This window comes from Erinaceus europaeus, chromosome 5 (assembly GCF_950295315.1).
Source record: "Erinaceus europaeus chromosome 5, mEriEur2.1, whole genome shotgun sequence".
Lineage (NCBI taxonomy): Eukaryota > Metazoa > Chordata > Mammalia > Eulipotyphla > Erinaceidae > Erinaceus > Erinaceus europaeus.
In genome coordinates, this window is record NC_080166.1 from 92954666 (window position 1) to 92972782 (window position 18117).

General features: G+C 46.4%; 1 protein-coding gene and 1 long non-coding RNA gene across 2 annotated transcripts in view; both read right to left on the minus strand.

The window, feature by feature from the left end:
- The window catches only part of LOC132538715 (uncharacterized), a 496566-nt gene that overhangs the window by 75316 nt on the left and 403133 nt on the right, over nt 1-18117 (minus strand). The gene's annotated exons all lie outside the window — the stretch shown is intronic.
- Nucleotides 768-7256, minus strand: LOC132538746 (uncharacterized). Its single transcript, XM_060191912.1, has 3 exons — nt 7199-7256; nt 1400-1780; nt 768-1135 (listed from the first exon to the last, which is right to left on the minus strand). Exons 1-3 carry the CDS (start codon nt 7254-7256, stop codon nt 771-773), a joined length of 804 nt encoding a protein of 267 aa, XP_060047895.1. The 3' UTR covers nt 768-770.

The window sequence follows — 18117 nt, forward strand, 5'->3', positions numbered from 1 at the left end:
GGGGAAACTCAGGTATGAACTTCGTCTTTACTTGGGTTAAGCACAGGGTTTTATAGCAAACAGAACAAAGGACATTTTTCACATATGTCAGAAACTACAGGTTTCTGAAAGGTCAGCTACCCCTATAGTGGGGAGGCGTAGGAATGACAAGAATTGATGAGGTCCAGAAAGGTCAAAGCAATTAGTTTCCATGATGCAAGACAAGTTCATTATCTAAAGGTATTAAGAAAATCATAGTGGTTAAACCCATAAGGTGAAATAAAGCAGAGAAGGGCAAGGCTTGCTGTAAATCATAGATGTCAAAGACCATGAAATAGGTGTGGGGTCTCACTGCCAGGGTCCTGGCAAGGCTTGTGATGGAGTGTGTGACCAAAGGATGAAAGGATGGTGAACTCTGGGTGAATATAATGAACTTTGAGTGAACTTACAAGCAGGCAGCCATTTGGTCGGCTATCAGGGGAGTGAACTATGTGTGAGAGGATGCAGGCTTTTGTGAAGCCTTGAGAGACTAACAAGGGGAAACTGAGTCACAGAAAGCGGTTTCCTCTTAGCTCCATCCCCACAGGGGAGAGACTAACAAGTGAGGTGTCTTTCCAGACCACCATAACAAGGATGGGAGAGCTCCCCTAAGCTCTACCAGGTTTTCACAGGGTCCCACATTTGGATCTGTGATTTCAGAACTTCAGCTGTGCCTTTGTATAGGCAGACTGGCGCCATCAATGGACAACATGCTCCACTGCACACAACTTTATTATAAGAGGCACTGTTTCCTAAAAATACTCAACATAGATAAGGACTAAAAAATAATCAAAAAATGTATGAATACAAATTAAATACAGACAAATGTAAAGTAAAGTTAACATTATAACACAGAAAGCAAAGAAGAATATTAACTTATGGCGCAGGGAGGGCAAGTTAAGCTCCTGTCCTTGAACAACTGCAAGCTGTGCCACCTCAGATTCCATTGAGGTCCTGGCGCATAGGCTCAGAAGCCACATTTGCCATGGGATGACACGTGGTCGTGCCTGCAGACTTGGCGCCTGTGCAGGAGGCGGAGTAGAGGGCAGCGGCCCTTCTGCTGCTCTGGCCATTTCAGCTGTGCCTTCAGGTTGCGGTGAGCTCTGTGGGGCTGGAGCTGCAAATGGACATGTCATTGAAAGAGCAGGAGATTCAAGCCCTGGCTTCTAGTTCCCATGTGCTGTCTAAGGCCAGACCCCAGTGCAGGCCTTGAGGGGGCCCCGCCTGGCTCCCTGGGACACTTCCCCTGCTGCCCTCCCTGAGGGGCTGAGGATAGCCATCTCCTGGTGCAGCCTCAGCCTCTGGGGGCGAGGGTTTGTGGGGTATTCCTGTGGGGCCCAGGGCAGCCCCCACAATGCTCCACGCCTGCCTGCAGTCTCACCAGTGTGCTCTGCAAGCCGTGGACTCTTGGGAGGCCTGTGCAGGACAATGTCCCCATGCAGGTGGTTCCCGCTGACCACCAGGCGCACCCGATTGCCCTTGCGGGGGCAGCAGCCCCCGGCCTGGGCAGGAAGGCCTCCTCGGTATCGCTCCTCCGACACGAGCAGGTACGGTGCATCATTGCACACGTTCTGCGTCTCCTGCTGCTCCTCTGTCTCCTCGCAGAGTGGCGGCTCGCCCTCGATCACATCAGTCACCTCTGTGCAATACGGCTGCGGCCTCTGCAGGGACAGTGCACAGGGCCAGGGCTCAGAGCCCCCTCCCACGGCCAAGCGCCCAACTCTGTTCCTGGCCAGTACTGATCCACATGACAGGGACAGACCTCCAAGGGGAAAACACCCCCAAGACAGGGTCTTAAACCTCCATGCAGACACAAACCCCTCCCCCCTTCAAGACAGAAACAAACCTTCCCTAGGAGGACAGTTCCCTAGGACACAGACACCACTCCAGGGAAGACAGATCCCAAGGACACGGACACACCTCCATGGGGATTGTACCCCAAGACAGGGACACCTCTGCAGCCCCCAGCTTGCCAGAAAGCCCTGATCTGGAGGTTAACCATTGGCCCTCCCTCCTGCAAGGACAGGCTTTCCCCAATGTTCACACAGAGACTTACACACACATACACACACAGACAAACACACACACACACACACACACACACACACACACACACACACTCACAGGAACACACACAGTATTTGTGTTCGTGTGCGTGTGTGTGTTATGTGTGTGTGTGTTCATGTGTGTTTGTAGACAGGTCTGACCATCCTCCCACTGTGCTGACCATGGACACCCCCAACCCTGGGTACCTCAAGATGACAGCAGCTACGCAGGCACAGCTTCCACAGGAAGTTCCTCGCCCGCAAGCACAGTGCAGTCGCTCTGCCTGGGCAGCAGGCTTTGCTCTGCATGGGGCTTGAGCGGCCCTTCACACGAGAGGGCATCTTTCCTCACCAGCTCTGACACCAAATGTCTAGAGAGGGTCTGTGTGTGGATAGAATGTGGTTGCCAGGCAAGCAGGGTTCCAAGTCTGTTGGGTTCCAGCGTGAGGTTGTGAGGTCACTTCCTGGGGTGTCCTGCCCTGGGATCCTCCTCAGAGAAGACACCCCCACCCGCACCCAACCAGACCATCAAAACATTTCATGTGGCTGGTGGAGTGCTCTGCTGTGTGTGCAACACAGGTTCAAGCCCAGACTCCACTGTGTTGGAGAAAATCTTAGTTCTGTGGTGTCCCTCTCTTTCACTCTCTCTCTCTCTCTGTGTGCATGTGTGTACCTGAAAATGTCATACTGGAATATGAAGCCCTCGAAATGACCAAAAGAATAAAATAAAATAAAATAAAATAAAATAAAGACCTCCCAAAAACTGTGTGGAATTTTGGAATGATGATGGCTCTCACACCACCACCACCACCACCACCACCACCACCACCACCACCACCACCACCGCCACCACCATCCTGTCACACATACTCACAGTGATGTCAGCATGTATGGGAGAGAGAGACAGAAGAGTGGCAATTTTGCACCACTCCACCTCTCATCAAGCCCCTCTAAGGCTGGGTGGTAGTGCACCTGATTTAGAGTACATGCTACCCTGCACAAGGACCCAAGTTCAAGCTCCCAACCGTTCCTTCCCTCATCCGGAAGAAACTTCATGTTGTGAAGTCCGGCTGTTTTTCCCCCTCTCCTTTTCTATCTTTATCTCCCCCACTGAGTCTCCCCATCCTTTCTCAATTTCTATCCAAAATAAATAAACTTTAAAAAAAAAAAAAAAAAAAAGCCCCTCCACCCTGTGCAGGAGCTTCCATAGCCAGCAAGTGCCCCGTGCGGGTCCTAGCCTTCTGTAAACTGTGCACCACACTGGGGGGGCCATCACCCACTTCTCAGCTCTTTGATTTAGTCATAGGGCAGCATTTGGCTCTGTCAGTCTGGCTTTTCAGTCAATGCATTTATGAGCACTGTGTCCATGGAACATGTCACATTAACTCCACCTGAAAACATTCAAATTTGAGTTCAGTGAAATAGCCCCCTTGGAGAATGTCCTGAGTTTGAGCCCAGTCCCTAACACACTGAAAGAAGTATTAGTGCCCTGGCATCTTACACTCTCTTAACTGTCTCTATCTTGAAATAGGAAAAGCAAAAATTTTAAATGTAGTGGTTTTTGTTTTTTTTCTCCAGGGTTATTGCTGGGGCTTGGTTCCCGTATTACGAATCCACTGCTCCTGGACACCATTTATTCACTTTTGTTGCCCTTGTTGTTTTATTGTTGTTGTTTTTAATGCTGTCACTGTTATTGGATAGGAGAGAAATTGAGAAAGTTGGGTAAAAAAGAGATGAGGAGAGAAAGATAGACACCTGCAGATTGCTTTACCCGCTCATGAATTGACCCCCCTGCAGGTGGGGAGCCAGAGCTCGTCCCGGGATACTTACCCCAGTCCTTGAGTTTGGCACCATGTGCGCTTAACCCGGCACCCAGAATTACTATTCTTTGAAAGGAATTAGTAGATCAGCTACGAGGATTACATTTTTTAAATTTTTATTTGTGATTAATAGGTTACAAGATGTAAAATTACAATGGATAGTTCCACACCACACCCACCCCCTAAATATTCTGTCCCCACCCGCCCATCTCCCAAAGATAACTACCAAAGATCTCACAAGTCTTACAGTTTGCTTGCTTCTGAGGTGTTTTTTTTCCCAAGTTCATTTATACCACATTGGAGGTAAGATATTTCTTTTACTTTAGGGAAAGGGGACATAGAGATAAAGAGATATACTTGGAGCACTGCACCATCACCTCTGGCAGGTGGGGACTGGGGCCTTGGACCTGGATGCTTGTGCACTGTAGTGTGAATACTTAACCAATTATGCCACTCACTGCCTGGCCCCTAGTCCATTTGTCTGTGGATGGACATTGGGTTGTTTGCGGCATTTAATTATTGTACATAATGCTGCAATGGACATGATCACCAATGTTTCTCTTCACATGAATGTTTCTTTATTCTTCAGGTAAATACAGATACTTTTCCCCAGCAGTGAGAAGAATGCCATTGTTAAGAGAAGAGTCCAGAAGTACTTATGCGAAGTGGCATAGTATTTATGACTAATCTTCAATTTTTCAACATAGACACACAATTTGATAATATATGTGCTACATTAATAAAGAGATAAAAGGAACTGGTGGCATAAAGTTGGTTACAAAGTCTTTTGTAGGTGAGGCACAATTACATGAGTACTTATAATTCAAGTATCTTAAAGTCACAGTTATGTATGTTGTTATGCTATTTAGCAGCTTAGCTCCAGTTGAACGCACACTTTCCAATGTGCAGGGGAACGATTCACAAGTGGTGAAGCAGGGCTGTGTGTCTCTGTCTTCCCCTCCCCTCAATATCTGTCTCCATCCAACAATAGATAAAATATTTTTTAAAATAAAGAAAAGGGGAAGGGTCAGGTGTTGGCACAACTGGTTAAGCACACACATTACAGTAGGTAAGGACCCAGGTTCAAGTCCCTGGTCCACACCTGCAGGGAGAAATCTTCACGGATGGTGAAGTAGGGCTGTAGATATCTTTTTCTCTCTCCCTTTTAAATTTCTCTCTCTGTCTCTATCCAATAATAAATTTTTAAAAATAATAAAAGTCAAAGAAAAAATGCTTTAGGAAAAGTAGAATAAATGGCCAGGTAGTGGTTCACCTGGTAGAGTGCACATGTAACAGTGTGCAAAGGCCTTCGTTCAGATGCCCTAGTCCTCACCTGCAGGGGAAAAGCGTCTCAAGTCAAGCAGTGTTGAAGGTGTCTCTCTTTCTCTACTTTCTCTCCCCTCCCTATCCTCTCATCTTCTCTATCTCTACCCCCAAATTTTTTTCATTAATTGGATGAAAATATATAATGTGTATACACAGTGGAATACAACGTGAAGATACGGGAGGCCAGGTGGGGGTGCAGCTGGTTAAATACACAGGTCACCATATACAAGGATCTGGGTTCGAGCCCCTACTTCACTGCAGAAGGGATGCTTCACAAGCAGTGAAGCAGGCATTCTTCCACCCACATCATTCAATTTCTATAGATCCTACCTAGTATAAATAGGAAGAAGGAAAAAAAGGGAAGGTAGGAAGGAAGGAAAGAAGGAAGAAAGAAATGAAAGGAGAGAGGAAGGAAATTAAATAGAAGGGGTGGTGCAGGCTGGTGGTAGCGCAGCAGGTTAAGTGTGCATGTACAATGCGCAGGGACTGGCATAAGGATACCAGTTCGAGCCCGTGGCTCCCCATCTGCAGGGGCATTTCTTTGTAAATGGTGAAACAGGTCTGCAGGTGTCTATCTTTCTCTCCCCCTCTCTGTCTTCCCCTCCTTTCTCCATTTCTCTCTGTCCTACCCAACAATGAGAGAAATAACAACAACAATAATAATAATGATAAACAAGGGCAACAAAAGGGAAAAAATGGCCTCCAGGAGCAGTGGAATTGTAGTGCAGGCACCAGCCCCAACAATAACCCTGGAGGCAATAATAATAATAATAATAGTAACAACAGCAGCAGCAATCCACCACCCTGGATATTCCATGACTGCCACCCCAGGAGCCACGTGAACGTGGGGAAACCTCTGTAAGTCTCTGTTTTGAGCTTCCCTGAGTGATAGACCCTCTCTGGATTAAACACAGATACGAGACCACAGGTCTTCAGGCTAATAGGTGGTTAATAGCCAGTTATTGCGCCCACAGTCATGGGAGGGGTGGATGGGTGGGTTTTGAAGGCAGAGTTTTTAGTGGTAACTCTAGAATCACTGAAGATTTGTTATTTCACCTATGCTCATACAGACTGTACATCTTGTCCATGTCTATAATCAAAAGTGGGGAATTGTTGTGACCCAAACAGGAGTTTGAGACTATTAGTATATGAATGACAGCAGCCTGAGGAGGTGCAACAGAGAATGGAATGTATAAGAGGTACAGACTTGATGGGGCAGATCCGAGGGAGCTGCTGGCTTGAACTCTGACAACAATGGCTGTATAGGGTAGGATACTGGACCGCCAACAGGACAGTGAATAAGGGGTCCTAAGTGTGACACCAAGGAGGAGTTCCATAGCTCAAACTTGGGTTAGAAATGGAGGGGGGGAAGGAAATCTTTTGATTATTTCTGAAGAGTACCCCTCCCTCCCAGCCCATAACCAGACCCCAGGGGCTGGAGAGCTGCTACTAGCAGGCTCCCCACTGAGGATTTTTATTTACCAAGATTCCTGGCTCACCAGGGGTGTCATTCCAATCTTTTTCCTTTTTGAATGTCTTCTCTTTTTTTTATATTCTAAGTAGCTGGAGCTCTATGAAAGTGACAAAATATCTGAGCCTCACCAAATCGTCACTCCAATGACTCCATAACACTCCTGTGAAATTTACATTTTAACTGGCATTGCAAGTGCCCCAAATATGTGGACCTTGGAGGCACAGACAGCAGTAGCAGCATCTAAAAGCTTTTCATCAGCTAATATGGATGGATACTGCTCCGATGAACACATGACAGAAAACATGACCACAAATCTGGAATAAAGAGAGTGGTAAATGCTTGGCAAGCTAAGGAAACCACACTATGCATTCCCTGGATGCTGGGATTCATGTGATTTGGTTCTGTCAGTGAACATCGTCAGGATTGCACTCTAACTGCTCTTCAGAATTCTAACACATATCACAAATATTGAAGGAGGCAGAGCCACTGTGCTCAGTATTCTTTTCGCTATATACAGTTTTTATATCTCTTGTAAATTTTTCTCGGGGCCACACCTTGGATACTTTTGACCATGGTTGCAGCTTTTAGGGGATATATAGGGCAACCTCCCAAAAGGCTAAGGGACATTGAGGCTGAGGTCCAAGAATTAAAGGAAATGGTCATAGCACTTACCCAGCACCATAAATACTTAAAAGATGAAGCAAAGCCTGTCCTAATCCGGACCCACCCCAAGACCACTGTATCTTTCCCCGAGGCTCTCATCTCAGCAGACACGAGTCTGGATTCTCCTGCAGCTTCCACAGCCACTTCTTTGGCCACCCCCATTTTGGCAGACACATGTCCGGATTCTCCTGCGGCCTCCACAGCTGTTCCTGTGGCCACTGCTTATCCAGCAGCTTCCACTTCTGTGACTTCTTCCACTGCTGCTACACAACTATCAGAACAAGTCCACACATTCCTGGTCAATGTTGACCCCATTAGACAAAAACCTCAGGCCTGGTATCCGTATTCCACCACAGAACTTAAAGCGTTACACCAGGCTTCTAAGGATGATGAACTTCATGCTCCATTGACCAGGTCCATTTTACAAGGCCTGCTTCAGAACCTTAACACCCCCAAGATTGGAGTGACGTCGTTCGTGCTACACTCCCAGGCCCCCTCTTCCTGCACTGGGAGGCATTTTTCCGTGATGAGTGTTTACAGCAATCGCAGAAAAATAGTCAAAATCAGCCAGAGTGGAATTTTGATACATTGTTTGGAATGGGTCATTGGAAATAGGAATTCAACAAGCAGAGACCAAGTTTCCACCTGGGTATTTTGATCAGGTATGCCTCTGTGCATTGAGAACATGGGAGCAGTTAACACCTCCCACAGGAGCAGCCTCAGCCTCAGCCTCCATTGTCTCCCTTCAACAAGAACCATACGAATCCTTGGCTAAATTCATTGTCAGAGTCCAATCGAGTTTGGAAAGGAAGATTTATAATCCTGATGACCGTTTTCTCCTCCTGAGAGCCATTGTCTGGGATGGCATGCTTCCAGTTGTCTGGCAGGCCTGTATCACTCTTAACAACGAACACCCAGATAGCCGGAGTTTAGCTACATAGGATCTTAGGTCAAGCTCTTGTCAGGTACATATGATGCAGGCCTATGCAGCGACCCTACATAAGTGAAAAGGAGCTTGATTTCAGTATGGTCGCCAAGGGCATTGACGTAACAAATGTCCAGAAAATAAAACAACGACCCTGCCTCCATTCAGGACAGCCCCGCCTCCAGTCAGGGAGCCAGAGACCCCGAATGCCTTGTTGCAGATGGCAGAAGGGATTTCATTGGAGGAGAGATTGTTGGTCAAGGTGCCATAGGAATGGAATGCCCCTGCCAAATGTAAACAGGGATTTAAACTAGGTATGGAGCTTCCCTTAGCCCCACCTTCAAGAGGGAATGAAGCAGCTCACTTGCTTGGTGACATGCCCTCCTTCCATAAATAGAAACCCAGCTTGGGACCCAACCCATTGCTCCGCTCACCATACCATGTAACAATGGCAGAGGGTGAGCAGAAAGAGGAACGCACAGTGTGTGGGAACTTCCAGAGTAGAAACAACCAGCTGGAGCTAGAGAACAGATGGATTCAGAGCCTGAGGTTTTGTGGACCACCCCTGTTTTAGAAAGGGGTCACCCAACTATGACAATAAGGATTGGTAATATTCCTTTTAAGTGTTTGATTGACATGGGGGCAGATAAGACAATCTTAAGACAAACAGAGGTTCCCCGCACTTGGGAAATCCTCCCAGGACCACGTTTATATGTTGTTGGAGGGTTGACTCAAGCATTCCTCACAGGAGATTCCCTTTTGTGGGAAGATCCAGAGGGACTACTGGATGCTTTCATCATTTTGTAGCTGATATCAGCACCAATTTATTGGGGAGAGACTTGCTGGAATCTCTGGATGTAGTAATATCCTCAGACACCTCTGCAGGGCACCACACTCACTCCTGTGAGACTAGTAGACCTGATCAGCACCCCCAATACTACGTGCCACTGTTAATACAGAACTCCCCGTTTATGTTGACTTCCTAACGTGCCTGTCTGGCTGGAACAGTGGCCTTTGTCTAGGGAGAAACTAGAAATTTTAAAAGAGCTTGGGGAGAGCAGTTGTACTTGGGACACATTTGTCATTCCCAGAGCCCATGCAATACTCCTGTCTTTGTGATTACAAAGCACTTGGGAAAATGGCGCCTCCTCCAAGATCTTTGTGCAGTTAATAAAACCATGCAGGTTAGGGGCTCCCCCCAAGGGGTTTGCCTATTGCTTCTGCAATCCCCACAGGAACTCCAATCATAGCTATTGATATACAGGATTGTTTTTCCTCTATTCCCTTGCACCCACGAGATTGCAAACGTTTTGCCTTCTCTGTTCCTTCTATTAAGAACGCCAGCCCTGCCGATAGATATGAATGGTGGTACTGCCCCAGGGCATGCCCAGTAGTCCTCCTATTTGCCAAGAGGCTGCTAAACCTGCCCTTTCCCCTTATATTCATAAGGGCCTTACAGATTTTCATTATATGGATGACGTGTTAATATGGGGAGAATTAGATACAGATCTCTCCGCCCTCTGTGATTTTCGTATCCCTGCCTTAAAGAAAAGTGGCCTTAATGGAGCTCCTGAGAAGATGCAGCTAATCCTTCCAAAATCTTTCTTAGGCTCAGAGATTTCCCTAACGCAGATTCGTCCTTTAAAACATTGTGTAACTTTTCCTTCTAATCTCACTCTTGCTTCTTTACCAAATTTTCTTGGAAATTTAACGTGGCTTAGGCAGTATCTTTATCTCCCTACTAGCTGCCTACAACCGCTGTTTGATTTGTTACAAGGAAACAAACAGCCCTCCTCAAAGCATATGTTAACCCCAGAAGCCTCCTTGGCACTGGAAAGGGTTAACCAGGCTCTTCAGGGACATGCACCTTGTTCGGTTCTCACCCTCCTCTCCGGTAAATCTTCTGATCTTTAACTCCACCCCCACGATAGTGGGGGCAACTGTGGCAAAAGCATGTTGTTCTCGAATGGCTTCATATGCCAGTAGGAGGAGCTCCACGACTTCTTACGGAGATTGATGCCTTAGCATTCATGGTTCGCCATGGAAGAAACAGATCGGTACAGGTCTTAGGAGGGGAACCGGATTCAATCATTCTTCCCTTTCCTCTCACAGATACAGAATGGCTCATACGCCACCATTCACGTAAGTTTAATGGGTTTTCTTGTCGCTGTCGGCCCGCAACAACGACATGGACACCAGAGTCTTCTTCCTCAATTTCCTTTATTTCCTTCTTATGGACACCTTAAGTACCTTTCACTGTTACTTAGTCAGCCAATGGGCATTAAGCAAGCATACCGCATTCATAGATCATGCAGCCTTCTACCCATCATAAAACAGTTCATGTGTACAGTACGCAGTCTGTGAAATTGGATCGTCCAACTTCCACAAAGTTGTTTACCACTTTATTGGTTTAGCCACCACGTGGCCGGCACCATCTTAGGGGCGTGATGTGCAGTGTCATTATGGCTCCCAACAGCTCCCCCGTTTATATATAATAAAATGAGCAGAGGACCATGCCTGTCTTAGGTTGTCCCAGATTGTTCGTACCCTTCCCCGTCTTCAGTGGCCGGGCAGCTTGGCATGCCACCTGTCATAGGTTGGTATAGGAACCCCAGGGAACTTACCCGTCTTTGGCTACTGGTCCAGCATGCTTAGCCATATTTGAGGGGTCTCTCCACCTTGGATAGCCAACATGGCCTGGACCATAATTTGTCGTTCGACTCGAGCCTGTGCTCTGAGACGACACAGAGAGTAAAGGCCCAGGATGATGGGACCCACAGTGCTGTCCCGAGGACCCCTACTCCAGCTTATTCTTTTAGGTGGGAGACTGCCGAGAGCACATACGAGGCAAACTCTTTTGCCATGGCAATCTGCACTTTGGTGGTATTAATGGAAAAATTTGGCGTCTCATGGTCTTGGTCAGCGTGTCAAACTCAGTGGACCAGGTGCCATTGAGCATCAGGGATAATCGCCTGGAGTGATTAGCTGCCAGTCTGTTATGGACCCATGCCATACTGGTGACACACACTCCAGGCATGCTCCGCACGCAATGAACAGCCAGCTATTTGCTCAACTAACTAACTCTTGGAGAAGGTCTACTCTTTGGTTCACAATCATGATACCTGCTCTGAGGTGTTGAACAACAGCTAGATTGGTTGTAAGGCCCGGCTGTGGATGCGGTGAGATTATTGAGAGCTTCTGCAGTAGGTATGCTGGTACCTAGGGAAATGCCTGCAGCTGCGGCTGCGGTGGCAGATACGGCAATGGCAGCAACAATTGCCGCTGTGATGCCAAAATCTCGCCTGGGGTGGAGCAAAATCTCTAACTCTCCTTCCTCTATCTTAGTGGGTACAGGGAGATAAGTGGGTACCCTGGCCACTACAGCTGTGCCCATACCGTTCCAACATTGTGTCAGGTTTCATCTCCCTGACTTACAAGGCAGGCGAGTGGTATTAACTGAAGCATGAACAATGAACATGAAGGGTTGCTGTACACATACAGGTGTAGGGGGGAAGTTCAATAAAGCATTACATTCAGAAGGAGAATCATTAGTTTTAAACGTCTCTCCGGGAGTATAAGAATAGGTGCAGTTTTTCCAAGTAGCTCCTCGCACTAAGGATAAAGGGGAAATGTCCGAGCAACCCCCTCCCGAGGTGCAGAACAGCCACACTTGCCAAGGGTTGACTGGGGCACCCTCTGTGGGGTTGCCAAAGGAGTAGTTATATCCTCCAAAAGAGCTGTTGCTAAAGGTCGGGAATCTGCAAGGTGGAGTTGCACACCCGACGAGGGCAGACCCGCGGGACAGTGGCAGAAGTTATTGGGACTTCCCAGGGGCACCCGGAGCTATTGGAGAAATCTCCCAGGTCTGATTCAAAAGCATCAGGCAGGGTCTGACAGAGTCTGCCGAGACCCCAGGGGCTTGAAAGCAGACAGTCCCTTGGCTTAGAAAGTTCGTGGTATTGAAGTATCCTGTGGACGGGTCGAAAGGCACTGTAGGAAGTCCCATGGAGGCATTTGTGGACAGGAAGGCTGGCAGGATTTTGGACTCATTGGTCACTGGCAGGTGGAATGGCCACGCAAGGGCCAGACTCCACAGGGTTCGCGTTTGTGCCATGACCGTCGTCATCACCATATCATGATCAGCAGGGCACGCGGGGGAGTCATCTTTAGGCGTCACAGCATGGGTCAGCCTTTCCCGGGATCCACACAGGTGTCTGCTGATTCTGTGGAAAAACACAGACAGAGCCTCGCACCCATCTGAGAACTGGGTCCGGGCTGGCCAAGTGGCCGGTTAAAGGATCTTTCCACATGACCATTTCTTTAGGGCCAAGTCGGTGTTGGAGTGCCCATCTGCTGCTGACTTCCCGTACTCATCCAGGGATAGAAAATTAAGAGAAAAGAGAGCAATATGCAGCTTCTCTTTGGGGGGAGCGAAACATCTCCCCTATACCGCCCTTTTGTTTATACAAGCAATTTTTTAAGGTGAGATGAGCACGTTCAATGACTCCTTGTCCTCTATCTTTCTGAAAACTTCTCCAAGGGGTTCCCATTGCGGGATGGTAAGAAGTCCCTCTTCCAGGAACCATGGAGCGACCTCTCCTACCATGGACATGAAAGTCCTAATGTTCCCCATCTTAACGGGGGTCCCATTACTCTTCAGTAATTTCTTAATAGTTCCTTCCATAAGCTGGCTTGACTGAAAGCCTCCCATGGCGTCTCCCTGCTTCAAAGCAGCTTAACCTGTGATCACAATCCTGCACTTCTCGCAGCTCCCTAGTTGTTTGACTAGCTTTCAGTTTACTCACGGACCATTTTGAGATTCCCGGGTTTCGGCACCACTTGTCGCTGTCGGCCTGCAACAACGACATGGACACCAGAGTATTCTTCCTCAATTTCCTTTATTTCCTTCTTATGGCCACTTTAAGTACCTTTCACTATTACATAGTCAGCCAATGGGCATTAAGCAAGCATACAGCATTCATAGATCATGCAGCCTTCTACCAATCATAAAACAGTTCATGTGTACAGCACGCAGTCTGTGAAGTTGGATCGTCCAACTTCCACAAAGTTGTTTACCACTTTACTGGTTTACCCACCACATGGCCGGTGCCATCTTAGGGGCGTGGTGTGCAGTGTCATTATGGCTCCCAACATTTACCAGGACAACTAGATAATCATTTTCCCTCCAATAATTTGATAGCTTATTTCCCTCTTTTGCCTCTACTAGTACCTAAACTTGTCTCTTGAGATCCCATCCTCTCTGCTCCTACAGTGTTCACTGATGATGGGAAAAAGGGAGCTGCTGCCTTTATATATTATCCAAACCAGCAATATCCCAAACCTCTCTTTACTGAGCTTCCTGATAATTCCTCTCAGTACAAAGAACTTTATGCTCTTTTCCGTGCATTAAAAGCTGTACCAGTATCCTTCAACCTTTTTTCTGACAGTGTGCACACTGTTAACTTACTTCCATAGCTTGCTCAATCTTATGTTAGAATTGGTGACAGCCCCATTCTCCTCTCTTAATTCAAATTGTCTCTATGCTGTCCTCAAACCAACCACTGCATGTTCAACACCTTTGTTCCCACAGCCCTCTTCTGGTCCCCTGTCTGAAGGGAATGCTGCAGCTGACCGCCTCACCTCCACAGGAATTCTCCTAGCCTCTGTCTCTAATCCTGCTGCTTTTCATTCCCTAACCCATGTTAATCTTAAAGGCCTTTGAGCTCGATTTCCTGATATTCCTCTGGGACAGTTAAAACGGTTTCTTGCAACATGTTCCTCCTGTGCAGGTCTAATCAAAACATCTCCTATTCAGACTCTTGGTGTTAACCCCTGAGGCTTCAAAGCCACTGCTCTTTGACAAATTGTTGTCACCCCCATACCCAACTTTGGCAAACAGAAATATGTGTTTGTCTCAATTCATACCTTCTCTAAGTTTATGTGGGCTACGGCTCAGATAGGAGAAAGCTCAGAAAAGCTTATAAGCCATATGCTCTCCTCTTTTGTTGTAATGGGGCTACCTCTTCAACTTAAAACTGACAATGGCTATGCTTTTACCAGCAAAAAATTTAAAGATTTGTGTTCCCTCTGGAACATTACCCATGCTACAGGCATTCCATATAATCCACAGGGACAAGGCATTGTCCAGAGGGCCCATCAAACACTTAAGGCTCAATTAAGTAAAGAAAAAGGGGAAATGCACCCCCCAATATCCAGTTGGCAAAAGCCTTAAATACATTAAATCTCTTTAATATTTACAAAACATGGACCAACCTCCTATTATTCTTCATTGGCAAACACCACACACCCTCCTAGCTATTAAGGTCAAATGGAAAGACCCACTCGATCAAATTTGGAAAGGACCTGACCTCCTATTGACTATGGGGAGGGGTTTCGCTGCCTTTTTCCACAGAATTACTCCAAACCTGTCTGGGTTCCTGCCAGCCATGTCCGGCAATACCCACATGATGGCACTGATATCCCTGAGGAACAAGAAATACTGCAAGAGGACTGGGTGCAGGACGCACCCCAAGATCCATAATACGACATGGCAGAATCTGAAAAATATAACTCACAGAGCTCTCTTAGTTCCCCCCCCCCGAATGTCTTATGCTTATGCTATGACTAGCCAGTTGTGTTTTGTGAGTGAGTTGAAAAAAAAATTGAGTGAGATGAGTGACCAAAATTTTTTGTACAACCCATTTTGCTCAGAGTACTCTGACACTTAATTGACTTTATATAAAAATGCTGGATGCAGCCATGGATTCTGGAGACGTCCAGAAACAGTCCAAAAATGGTTTTTTTCCTCTTTTTGATTTGTTTTTAAGTCTTGCTATAAATATGAAACGTTTAGTTTTAGACTGTGTGAGTAAAAATAGTCCAGCTATGAGAGTACAGATGTAAGTTCGCATTTGAAAGGATACGCGTTAGTTACAAAAGATTTCCTCCTCCTGTGTGTAATAAACAACATGTTTTATGTGTGTGTTTCAAGTTTTGTAAACATGAACTTAATGGATAAAAGTGTAATTTTGAAGCTACATTCTTATCAGGAAAGATAAAATTAATTCGCTAAAGTAACTGAGTATTTAAGGTAAAAGTCTACATATTCAATGTGACAAGACATCATCTACAAAGTTAAAATACAAATTCTCTATACAGGACATTTTTGGAGACCCCCAAGCCCGCCAAAATGCCCTGTAAGCTAATCTTGTGGAACTTAATCCATAACAAATCTGGCATCAATCTGACATTGTAAATTTCAAAAAAAAAAACAAAAAACAAAAAAACATTGTCGCTAACATGTGAGTTTGTTTAAAAGTCCAGTGTAAAAAGTACTTAAAAATCAATATATATTTTACCTAAATGTGGTCTGAACATTCTTCTGTAAAGAGACTACTACATGAGGTCACATAAGATGACCTTTAAACAAAATTATAAAGATACCTAAACCGTTTATAATCATCGAGTTGCCGATTATAGTAAACTTCTAATTTGTTACAAGATTTTTCTTGACAAATAATTGACTACAGCTATGTCAAGCCTTCCCAGGAAGAAGCATCTGCTCATACGGAATCCCCAGAAATCCATTTTGAACCCCTGTCCTCTGACATCGCCCACAACTACAGCTACCCCCCCACCCCCGCCGAAACCCATGATGTGACCTGACAGGATCTGGAGAACCTGATTCACAGATTCCAAAGGACAAGACTTTCCGACTGCCTTTCTCTCACCCATCGCTGTCTGCTCTTCCTGCTTCTGCTTCGCCTGCCACATTTTGGCAGTTCAGCTCACTCTCTACAGAGAAGAAAAGTTCCAGTGGCTGTCCTCCCCCATCGAGATAGACATGCGGCATTTTTTCCTGGTTGTTGACATTGGACTGATACTTCTATCAGACTTGCTGGTACACCTTTGACCACTCCCTTTACACTGCTGGACTTCTTGAGGACTGACTGTAGCAGTCCATGGACCTTTCTGCCAGCTGTCACGGAACTTTGCAATGCCAGATCATCCCTTTCACCCCTCAGCTTATCAGGCCCCCACTCCTCCACCCATCAGGCAACCCTCCTCCCCGCCTACCTGACCTCTATTCAGTCTCACTCTGTCCCTTACTAATCTTATGTATCCCAACCTGTCTTGTGCTAGTTCTTTTTGAAGACGCTTATATGCTATCATTCAGGTTTCTTCCCAACAGGTTTCTGTTCACCCCTACACTGCTATTCCCCTGACAGAGATGGAGCCTTTTACAGACATTGACCCATTTATATATGGCCATTAAGTAAGAGGGAGATGTTGGGGAATTGTGAGGATGTGGTTGAGCTTGGAAGGGTTTGAGCCAGAGGCATGTGTCAATCCTGTTAGTCTCTCTCTCTCTACCCAGAGGTTGAGCAAGGAGGGACAGTAGATCCCCAAAGGTGTTCCTCGTCCTATCAGTCTCCCTGCCACGCAAAGTGCCCCACACTTCTGATACTATAACCATTAGGTAAATAGAAAGGTGGAGATGTTGGGCAGTAAGCCAGCTTCCCCCTACTTAACTGCCGTCTATTTACATAACCAGTTATCTAAGAATCGTCCTGCCTGCAGGGCACTGGTTCAATCCCCACTGGTTCTAACTGCCTTTTGCTCCGCCCCTTCTCGCAGGCACACCCTGATTTCCACCACTCTCTTTTCACTCCACCCTCTCTACGTCACATCTTGTTTCCACCCTCCTTGGCGAGTATAAATACGGCTGCTCTTCTGAAGTAAACACACTTGGGATTGCCTTCTAGCTGCGAGAGTCCCAGAGTCTCTCTCTCACGACGCTAGCCCAGCATGAGTTCCTGATCCCTCTCCCATGCAGCATCCTAGGTTGGCTCCAGTTGAGTTCTATCCAACCCAGAGAGAACTTGCTTGGGAAAAAGCGCCCTCAGGCTACCCCGGCATTTCAGGAATTCCAAGTTGATTACAAACTTAATGTAAAATACTGGTGTCCCCTTCACTCCGACACCATCCTGCTAAAACAAATAGCAGATGACCATTATGTAGTGCTGTTGATCGTCTAAGTCAGGGTGTAAAGGTCTTAGATAGACAGCAATGAAGCTGGTGGCAAAGGAGCCAGCATAGCTCTGTTCTGTGTCCACCACTTAGTTTGAGTCAAGGGAGTCAGAAGTGAGAAGTAAATTATTTTATATAAAGTATTTTTTAGGCTGTGTTTTCCTCTAGACTTGATTTACAAAGCTTAACACAAGATGAAAAGGAACTTTTTCCAAGACAATCTGGAGTAGGGGCAGACCATGTCATTTTGTTACTCTTAATAATTCACAAGGCATGGACCTCACAGATGATCCCCAATAACAGGGAGGGCTTCCTTGGTGGTAACTTTCATTATGTTTAGCTACCAGCAATGTAGAGCCTTTCAGTGTAAGTCTGAAAGAACTGCTAGCCAGAGTTAACACCCAGCATGTGTAAAAGTTAACTCTGAATACCTTCCAAAGGCAGATCTAAGTGACAGAAATTGTTTCAAATCTCTCTCCTGAGAAATGGAGAGACTGATTCTGGGAGTGATCAGAAGCTGATCAGAGCCACCAGCTGTCTCTGAAGCCAGAAATCAGCCCTGAACTCCAGGCAGAGAGCAGCTGAGGGAGTCTGAGGAGGGCGGCCATTGAGTCACACACACACCCCTACCCCAGCATTGCTTCTGCCTGCACAAGGACCAACAGCCTGTCCTTTTCTTACAGATGCCCAGTCCATCTTGTTTTTTAAGTTCACAGTGTCATGCTTTCTTTAGTAACCACAAAACAATTGAAATTTCACTTTTTTTTTTTTTAAGATGAGAGAACTCCAATGTTGTGACCCCAACAGGAGTTTGGG

Excerpts from the sequence above, each read along its gene's own strand:
- LOC132538746 (XM_060191912.1), bottom strand. The coding sequence starts at position 7,256 with ATGGTCAAAAGTATCCAAGGTGTGGCCCCGAGAAAAATTTACAAGAGA. Across the intron at positions 1,781-7,198 it reads TTACAAGAGATATAAAAACT|GTCTGTCCCTGTCATGTGGA; the intron begins GTATATAGCGAA and ends TTCCCCTTGGAG. Across the intron at positions 1,136-1,399 it reads ACGGCTTGCAGAGCACACTG|CTCCAGCCCCACAGAGCTCA; the intron begins GTGAGACTGCAG and ends GTCCATTTGCAG.